This window comes from Myotis davidii, unplaced genomic scaffold, assembly GCF_000327345.1.
Source record: "Myotis davidii unplaced genomic scaffold, ASM32734v1 scaffold130, whole genome shotgun sequence".
Classification (NCBI taxonomy): Eukaryota; Metazoa; Chordata; class Mammalia; order Chiroptera; family Vespertilionidae; genus Myotis; species Myotis davidii.
Window position 1 is genome coordinate 6475122 of NW_006285040.1, and position 10170 is coordinate 6485291.

The window sequence follows — 10170 nt, forward strand, 5'->3', positions numbered from 1 at the left end:
TTTTTGGGGGCTCTTTTTAAAAATAAAAAGTCTAGTATCATTGTCCTGTGATCTCACATGGCGGGTGCCTATGCTCCCCAATTACCTCTGCTTCTGATTTGCTCTGGATTTCCGGTCCCTCATTTACATATCCTGCTTGGCCCCTGCCCTGGCCACCTTGAGTGTTCACGCCTCTTGGGCCTGTGAGCAGCCATAGCCCCAATGCTCTGTGCCTGCCCAGCAGTTAATGCATGATGCCACCACATTTACTTTGTTGCACTTCTAGTTTTCTGTCTTAAACAATCAGAATTATATCTGGAAATTATTGACCATGAAAATTTTGACTAGTATGATTTTAAAGAGCATTTTAACAGACAATTATTTATTGCTGCTTTGGTTAGCACATTTTCAAAAATGACTTTCTCTCATGACTTAAGATTGTCTCTATAGCAGACGCCACTCTTTAGTCAAAACTTGAATATGTTATATGTCAAATGGGTACTAGACTTTTGGGGGGATCACTTCATAAGTTATATAAATGTCTAACCATTCTGCTGTACACCTGAAACTAATAAATATTGAATGTCAACTGTAGAAGCAAGGTAAATTTAAAAAAATCTTAAATTCATTTTTTTGACACACCGTTTTCTAAGAAAATGTTAAGACAAAGGTAGAAGTCTGAATATAACTAATACATGCTTACATGTGTATGTATAAATATTATACTATATTCATAAGTATATACTTATATGCAAGTACATACATATTATATATTATAATATTTGTACAGAAATACATATATACTTACGTTAATCCATTCAACAGATTCTTAGCTTTGAGTTCATGATAATGAAATTGCTTCTTAAATAACTTCATTTTTCTTAATCACTTTTAAGTAACTCGATCATTTCTTAATATCACTTAACAGCCGGTTTAGGATGAACCAAAAAACAAAGCACCACATGTGTGGACATTAACTTTAGATGAACGGTCTTGCTTTTCAGAATACGGCAGGAGAACGACATGGTTGATTCGGCGCCTCAGTGGGAAGCTGTATTAAGGAGACAAAAGGAAAAAAACCAGGCGGACCCCAACAACAGGCGATCCAGACACAGATCTCGCTCGTACGTGGACTCTTTCTATACCTTGATTAAAAACGCTGAGCTTGGAGTAGCGTGTGGCTTCTAGGGCCGAGGGGGCTGTCTCTTTCAAGCCTTCTGAAGTGACTTAGTTCAACCTTGATGATCCCGTTGTTTATTTTTCATATTGACCGCCCTATATTTGTGACATTCATTAGCTATATCTAAAGCTGTAGAAGTTGGAGCAAAGCCAACCCAAAGTATCATAAAAAGACAAGGCCATCAAAGTTGTGTTTTGTTTTTAAACAAAAGCACATATTCAACTGAATAAACAAGAACAGTCTCCTTTGTTCCGGAGCCCGTCTGTTGGTGGAATACCTGCTGCTTCTCTCAATTGGAGTCTGCAGAATTCTCTAAAGTCTTGTTCCAGGTTGAACGAGATGTGAATATCTTCCCATCAAATTACCATTTGTGAGCAGCAGTCAGGGAGTGATTCATTACACCCCAGTGTTGGAATTTGCCTGCTTCTTCTGTTGCTAGGCAATGCCATGCGTGAGCACAATTACCCCATTACGATGAGATTGCCAGACCCCCCCTCATTAATTTTCTTTTGAGCTGGTGAAGTTTATATATTTGTTATTAATGTGTATTTGTCCAGATGTAGACTCTCCAGCACCCCCACCTTTGTGACCCTAGGTAGTTAGGTGTGTGGTGTTGCTTACTAGAGGAAGGAGGGATTAGAATCTCAGGGCGGTGGAGGGTGCTGGGGAGTGGATTTGGACACAGACTGTGTAGGTAGGTGGGAGCTCTGAGGGAGCTAGGCAGAAGGGTTCCAGCTCAGGTTAACAGAGGCCGGGGAGGACTCCGCCGGGCACACCCCAGAACCCTGCGTGACTCCAAGGGATGGTTCTCAGTCTTAGATGCTTGCTTTTTACCTGGAATGTATTTTTTTATCTGTAGTACCTCAGAAGGAGTGATGTCTGTTTCTTTCGTAATAGGAAATTTGCAAGAACACTAAGCAGTGCTATAGTAGGTCTTCACTTAATATCATTAATGTGGCTATCAGCAACAACCAGTTTTATCACAAGCTAATAGATGTAAAGACTTAAGTTCCTACAGCACCTCATCAACATTATAAGGAAAGGATGTTATTCGAGGACCTGCTGTACACTCTTATAGATTTATTCATTATGCCATGTTTTTGTTCTGAAACCTCATTAAAATGTTCAACTTAAAGCAGAAGTTAATAAAAAGCTACCTTTGTCCTGGATACCATCTCTTTGCAACTCCATTAAAAAAGAGAGGTTTGGCTGAAACCGGTTTGGCTCAGTGGATAGAGCATCAGCCTGCGGACTGAAAGGTCCCAGGTTCAATTCCGGTCAAGGGCATGTACCTGGGTTGCAGGCACATCCACAGTAGGAGATGTGCAGGAGGCAGCTGATCGATGTTTCTCTCTCATCGATGTTTCTAACTCTCTATCTCTCTCCCTTCCTCTCTGTAAAAAATCAATAAAATATATTTTTTTTTAAAAAAAGAGAGAGGTTTATATGTGGATGAATCAAGACCTCACTGAAGATAGTCTAGCAAAAGGCACAGAAACCCAAGAGCAAGACTCAGCACAGTCCCGGGTAAACCTTTTGTAACCATGCTTTTTACCTGTCTGTGCAGGAACTTCTTCTGTAAGGGACTTATAATACACAAGGTTTGGTGACTTTATATTAAATCTTAAAACAACATTTAGTTTTCTAATCATTTCTAAATAACTCTAAATTCAATTAAATATAAATAGTAAATCTCATGTAATAAAGGGAACAGGAAAATAAAATTAGGAAAAATTCTATAGATAGATTTTTAAGAAGTCAAAATCCATTACTAGAAGCAATACTAAATACATGAACAATCTATTTATAAAAACAATTGATAAGCAGAACAATCCATTGTTGTTGAGTATTATAGTTACTTTAATCCAATTGTATTATTGGGCAGATATTTGTAGATGGGCCTGGTAATTTAATAATTTCAATGGAGTGACCTGAGATTTATTTAACAGCATAAGGAATACACTTTTTTTTTAACTGAGGGTAATTTGAAGTGAAAATTACATACAGTGAAATGCTCTCATCTTAAGTGTACAATTCAATGAATTTTGACAAATATTTACTTAGTGTATCCATCTTACCAATCAAAATATAGAATTAAAAAGTTCTCTCGTGTTCCTTCTAGCAGTCCCCATGCTCCATAGGCGACCACTATTCTGATTTCTATCACCATAGACTAGTGTTTCTCTCTTATTGAACTTCATATAAATGTAATTATACAATACATGCTCTTTTAAAATCTGCCTTTTTTTACTCAGTGTTTTTGCATGTTGTGTCTATCAGTGCTTATTTAAAATTTCTAAGCACCAGTCCATTATATGAATATACCATGATTTGTTTAGCCATTCTCCTTTTGATAGACATTTGGATTGTTTCCAGGTTTTCACTATTATGATAAGGTAGGCATGAACATTCTTGTGCCAGTTCTTTTGTGGGCATATGTTTTCATTTTTCTTGGGGAAATACTTAAGAGGACTTGCTGAGCCATAGGTACCCGCCTGGCACTTAGTTAAGAGGTTTTATTCCCTCCCTAACTTCAGGGGAAAATCCCTACCTGGGGAAACAACCTTTCTCGGAGAGGTGACCTTGGTTAAAACACAGCGCCAAGAAGGTGACCAAACATATTAAGAACAGTATGCCATATATGCCAGGTCCCTTGAAACAGCAAGTATGGACCGGCTCCCGGCAATAGACTAGTGTTTCTCTCTTACTGAACTTCATATAAATGTAATTATACAATATGTGCTCTTTTAAAATCTGCCTTTTTTCACTCAGTGTTTTTGCATGTTGTGTCTATCAGTGCGGTTTTAATTAGCATTTTTCTGATGCCTAATGATGTCAACCACATTTTCCGGCGCTTGTTGGTTATTCATAATTTTTTAAAAAATATGTTTATTGATTTCAGATACGAAAGGAGAGTGAGAGAGAGATAGAAACATCAATGAAAGAGAATAATTGATTGGCTGCCTCCTGCATGCCCCCTACTGGGGATAAAGCCTGCAACCTAGGCACGTGCTCTTGACTGGAGTAGAACTTGGACCCTTCAGTCCACACGCTGACACTCTAAGCACTGAGAAAACTGGCTAGGGCCATACATTTTTGCCCTTTTTTAATTATGGTGTATGATTTTTTAATTATTCATTTTTAGGTTTTTTTTATATATCCTGGATATATGTATTAGTCTGAGTACTTTCTCCTAAGTTTTAGTTAGCATTTTTCTGATGCCTAGTGATGTCAACCACATTTTCCTGTGCTTGTTGGTTATTCATAATATTTTTAAAAATATTTTTATTGATTTCAGAGAGGAAAGGAGAGTGAGAGAGAGAGAGAAACATCAATGAAAGAGAATAATTGATTGGCTGCCTCCTGCATGCCCCCTACTGGGGATCAAGCCTGCAACCTAGGCACGTGCTCTTGACTGGAGTAGAACTTGGACCCTTCAGTCCACACGCTGACACTCTAAGCACTGAGAAAACTGGCTAGGGCCATACATTTTTGCCCTTTTTTAATTATGGTGTATGATTTTTTAATTATTCATTTTTAGGTTTTTTTTATATATCCTGGATATATGTATTAGTCTGAGTACTTTCTCCTGGCTGTGGTTTGCTTTTTCATGTTCTTAACCTTGGGGTTTGTTGTTGTTTACTGTACTCATTTTTTTTTTCAGGTTTCAGCTGATTATTCATTTATTTACTTATTTTCCCATTCAACACAATTTTGCATTAGTTTCAGGTGTCCAGCTCAGCAGATAGATATTCATATAAGTTACCAAGTTTGCTCAGATAGTTCAAGTGCCCACCTGGTACCATAGTCATTACAGTATTGTTAAATGTATCCCTGTGCTTTACCTTACATCCCCACGCCTATTTTGCAACTAACAATATGTACTTAATCCCATCACCTTATTTTATGCCTTGTTTATGATAAGCATAAATTTTAAATTTTGATGAAGAACACTATCATTTTTTAAATTTCTAGTTAAGGCATTTTGCATCTTAAGGAATATTTGCCTATACCACAGTTACAGGTATATTTTCGTATCTTTTTCTAGCAGCTTTATATATTTTGTTCTTATATCTAGATATATGATTCATCGAGAATTAAATTTTCTGTATGTATGAGGTAGAGGTAGATATTTAGAAGTTTTTCCAATGTGTTTATCTGGTTATTTCAGTCTCATTCACTGAAATGCCTTAGGGCATTAGTTGAAAATCAACTTAATTGCTTATATATGGGCCAATTTTGTTCCGTTGATCTATTTGTCTATCCCTAAGCCACCACATGTCTTGGTTACTGTAGCTTTACAATAAGACTAGAATCAGGTAGTATAAATTCTTCAATTTTGTCCATGTTTTCAAGGTTCTTTTAGCTATTTTAGATAGATCCTGCAGTTCTATGTAAATTTTGAATCAATTTATTAGTTTTCATCCAGAAAAAGACAATAGATTGTAGATTAGGATTATGTTGCATCTATAGATTAGTTTTGAGAAAATTAATGTTTTACCATCCATTTATTTATCTTTAACTTCTCTTAGCAATGTTTCATAGTTTTCAATACAGTTATTGCACTTATTTTGTTAAATTTAATTCTAAATATCCAATAGTTTTAATGGTATTGAATTGTACATTTAAATTTTTTATTTACCAATTATCTGTTAGTATATACACTGAGTGGCCAGATTATTATGACCGGCCAGATTATTATGATCACCCCATCAGTACAATGAAGTAAATTAGTTATGCAAATAATAATAATAATAAAACTTTGAGAGTATTTGCTTAGGAAGTTTTCAGTATTCAGTATTTTTGGAAGTGTCACTGAAGTACTGATGGAGTGTTCATAATAATCTGGCCACTCAGTGTAGAAACAGGCTTATGCTGTCTGTTGCCCAATGTCTGAAAAACAATTGCTTTGTACATTTTGTTTTATTTTATAGTTTTTTTTTAAATTTGCATGTTTCTCTTTTATTACATTAGATTAATGACTTCTCCCCTATGCTGTACTTTACATCCCTATGAACATTTTGAAACTACCAATCTGTACTTCTTTTTTTTTTTTATTACAAAGGGTGTTACATATGTAGTTTTTGAGGATGGGAGGGCTCATTTGATAACAGTTACTCCTTTGGGACCTGAAGTTCAGGAAAACTCTTATCTTTAAATTGGGTATTGCTTCTATCAGAGCAACTGAAATCAGAAAAGAATCTAATGGTACCTTAAATTTAAAATCTTATTTAAACTTTCCTTTTAATCTTATCTACATAATAAAAATATCAGATCAGAGGGGGGATTTTCTCAGACAATGTGAATTATGAGAAGAACTCCTTTAAGAGTTGGATGTGTACCATTCTGGAATTTAGTTTTAAAGCAAATAATAAAAGGACTTAGCAAATGTTGGGATGACTTTGTAACTGAACTTGATTGATTACATAGCTGATATGGCCAAAGTGCATTTAAAAATAAGTATATATTTAAGTGCTGGGAAAATAATCTATTTGAAGAATGATTCATTCATGCTACTCTGGCTGCTTGGTAAAACGCAGGTTGGAAAAGAAAGGAAGCGGGAAGAGTAAATAGAAAACTTTGCAGTGGTCTACGTATGAGAGGTGATGTTAGCTCAGTAGGTGGAAATGAAGTGGATGAACATGCATTTTGGAAGTAGAACTGATAGAGTCATAGTATGAGAGGCATCATGGATGCACTGTAGCTTTGGGGCTGATGAATGAAGTGGGTAGCCATGCTGTTTTACTGGGAATGGAGTGAGATAGGCCATTCTCACTGTGTGGGGAGAGAGTGTCAAGATTTTTGTTTCATTAGGTTTAAGAAACCAAGAATTAAATAGAAATTTCAAGTAGGCAACTAGATAAAAGTGTTATAACTCTACAAGATGATGTGTTTCTTTTAGGGCAAACTGGGCTGTGTCTTTTATTTGAGCTATGATATTAAAAACCTGAGGTTTGTTGACAATTAAGAAAATGTCTGCTGGCTGTTGTCAGACCTCTGCTTCCCAATGTTAGCTTATTACCTAACCTCCGCAAACTTCCAGTGTCCTCTATATAACACAGATATACAGAGGGATTTTGCTGAACATTTAGTGAGATCACATATGTCAAGTACCGATGACATCATCTATACTCACAGTGCAGTTACTGTAATTAGTAAGTTCTCCAGGTCTTGTTTAATTTCTAGTAACATAGAAGGTATTTGATTTTTTTCCCCTTGAGCGGAGGAGGGAAGTGAGGAGAGTAGGGTGGAGCCAAGTCACATAAAAGTTAAAATTTTGTTCCATGAGAATTTAGGAACCACTACAGCTTTTTTAAAAAGTAGAAACAGCCCAGCTGGTGTGGCTCAGTGGTTGAGCATTGACCTATGAACCAGGAGGTCACAGTTCAATTTTGGGTCAGGACACATGCCAGAGTTGTGGGCTCGATCCCCAGTGTGGGGCGTGCAGGAGGCAGCTGATCAGTGATTCTTTCTCATCATTTGCTGTTTCTATCTTTCTCTCCCTCTCCTTTTCTCTCTGAAATCAATAAAAAATATATATTTTTAAAAAGTGTAAATATGGGTAGAGCAATGTTTGAAGAAAGTAATTAAAATTGTTTTTCAGATATATTTATATTTGGCATTTAGATATACAGTAAACTACTCTCTCAATTACTCCCATACAGTAGGCCCCCTACCTATGGTTTTGCTTTCTGTAGTTTGCTACCCATGGTCAACTGCGGTCCAAAAATAATTCCAGAAATAAACAATTCACAGCTTTTAAATTGTATGCTGTTCTGAGCAGCACGATGAAATCTCCACCAGTCCCACTGTCCTGCCCGGGACGCGAATCTCCATGCTGTGCACACTCCCCTCCTGTTAGTCACTTAGAGTCTTGGTATCAGTTTGACTGTCATGGTGTCACAGTGCTTGTTTTCAAGGTAATTCTTATTTTACTTAATAATGGCCCCAAAGTACAAGAGTTGTGATGCTGGCAATTTGGATATGCCAAAGAGAGAGTCCTAAAGTGCTTCCTTTAAGTGAAAATGTGAGGAGAATACATTTTTTGAGAGAGAGAGAGAGAAGGAGAGGCCACATTCACATAACTTTTATTATATTTTTATAATTGTTCTGTTTTTATTAGTTATTGTTAATATCTACTGTGCCTGATTTATAAATTAAACTATCATACATATGTATGTGCAGGAAAAACATTATGTATAGGGCTCCGTACTATCCACAGTTTTAGGTATCCATTGGGGATCGTGAGATATATCCCCCATGGGTAAGAAGAGAACTATTTTCTCCTTATATTCCTACTGCGGTGTCTATAAATTGCCTGTATGGAGGAATTCACTGAGAGTTTAGAATGTTATGCTACATCACTCAAACGTGACTTATTCATTCTGTTTCTTTTAATCCCCAATGCAAAGCAAGAAGGTTGTATTCATTATTAAACACCAGAGACATACAGCTGTATAAAATACAAAACCTTTCTCTCCTAAAACTATTTACACTGAAATATGGTTGGATCTTATCTAGTAAAACATTGAGAAGCGTAGTTCCATCTAGTACATTTTTCAGCTGCATTGATGTGGCATTCATGTTTACTTATCATTAGAAAACTTGGATGAAACTCCTTTTCAGCATGGGTGAACCTCTCTTACTGGGATATTTGGAAGAGACATTTAAGCCAAAACAGTAGTTCTCCTAGGTTCAACTAGTGCGTGCGAGAAGGCTCAGGCTCCCTCTGGTGGCAATAATGCCTCACTGTTTTTCATTGAAAAATATGGATAATGTGGAAGATGAGGTTGTCAGGGTGAAGTGATGGTCCCAGTTAAACACAAAACAGAAGCCTGGCGCCTTAGATGAAGATTTAGTGTGGAGGCTCCTGAGCTCTCTTCCGTAGCTGGGGTGTTTGGTTGCGAGGCTTTCCCAATCTTTTTTAGTTCTGAGCAGGGGAGAGGAAAAGAGGGGGGATAAAGACATCTCCTGCTCATATCTACGCTGGCCATTCAGGGATATGATAAGGAATTACTGAGATATCTATTAATGTTTTAAATTCTTTAAATAAAGATGATTTGTGAACTTAGTTTTCTTAGTAACATGTTTGCTACTCTAAGCTTCCTTTTGGAGCAGTGGTCAGTAGTAAGATCACAAAAATAAAAAGTCAAATGCTGTCATATTTATTATTTTAGTGCACTATAGTACACAAAGTATAGATTATTATACGTTATAATATTTTCAAGATAATATAATTCAGTATCTGGGGAATGTAGAAGAAGGCTATATAGGCAATGGTTTAAGTCTTTTGTAGAATTATGAAGCATTGTTATTATTTTAGAGTTTAGAAGAAGGAAAATGTTTCTGAATGATGTCCCATCCAACTAATTTTTCTGAAAAATGAGTATTAATTTAAATTAGGCTATTGCTCTGAAGTGTGGATGAAGGATGCTTTAGAAGAAAATTTAACTAATGTGGGACTGCATGTGCATTTTTTATATATGCTATATCCTCAGGGTTCTATTTCCTCAGGAACTTACTGTATTTTCAGAGTTCAAGTAAAACATCTGCATAATCAAGGGCCTTTTAATTAAGAAAAATGACTTAACATTTCCCAACTTTATAAATGCACAAAAAGCTGTTGAGCTGCTAATCATGAATTCATCCTAAATTGTTGATTAATGTGTGCAGATGTAGGCATAAAAATTATGCATTCCTCATTAGCATATGTTTACATTTGTTAAATCACAGGTGGTCTAGAAATTGGAGGAAATTAGAGGGTTTTTTGTTTTGTTTTCTTTTACCTTTGGAACTTTTCCCTGCCTTGAAACTGCTGGGCATTTCAGAACTCAGTTTAGTTAAATATATAACTATTATTGTGTTATAGAACTTAAACATATAGACTAAATTCCTGAATCATTTATGACCAATTGTTTATGGCTAGAAAGACTGAATTCTCCTTCAGGTTAAGATACTAGTAACATTTTTGTTCATTTTTTTTTTAATGGCTCTGACTTCTGACCTTTTTT

The 10170-nt window shown here is 36.1% G+C and overlaps 1 protein-coding gene across 2 annotated transcripts in view; it reads left to right on the top strand.

The window, feature by feature from the left end:
- The window catches only part of EPB41L4A (erythrocyte membrane protein band 4.1 like 4A), a 210253-nt gene that overhangs the window by 193158 nt on the left and 6925 nt on the right, over positions 1 to 10170 (top strand). For both annotated transcript variants that reach the window (XM_006755289.2, XM_006755290.2), the window contains exon 19: positions 984 to 1103. In XM_006755289.2, the coding sequence (XP_006755352.1) occupies positions 984 to 1103 (120 nt within the window). The remainder of the gene's footprint in view (positions 1 to 983; positions 1104 to 10170) is intronic.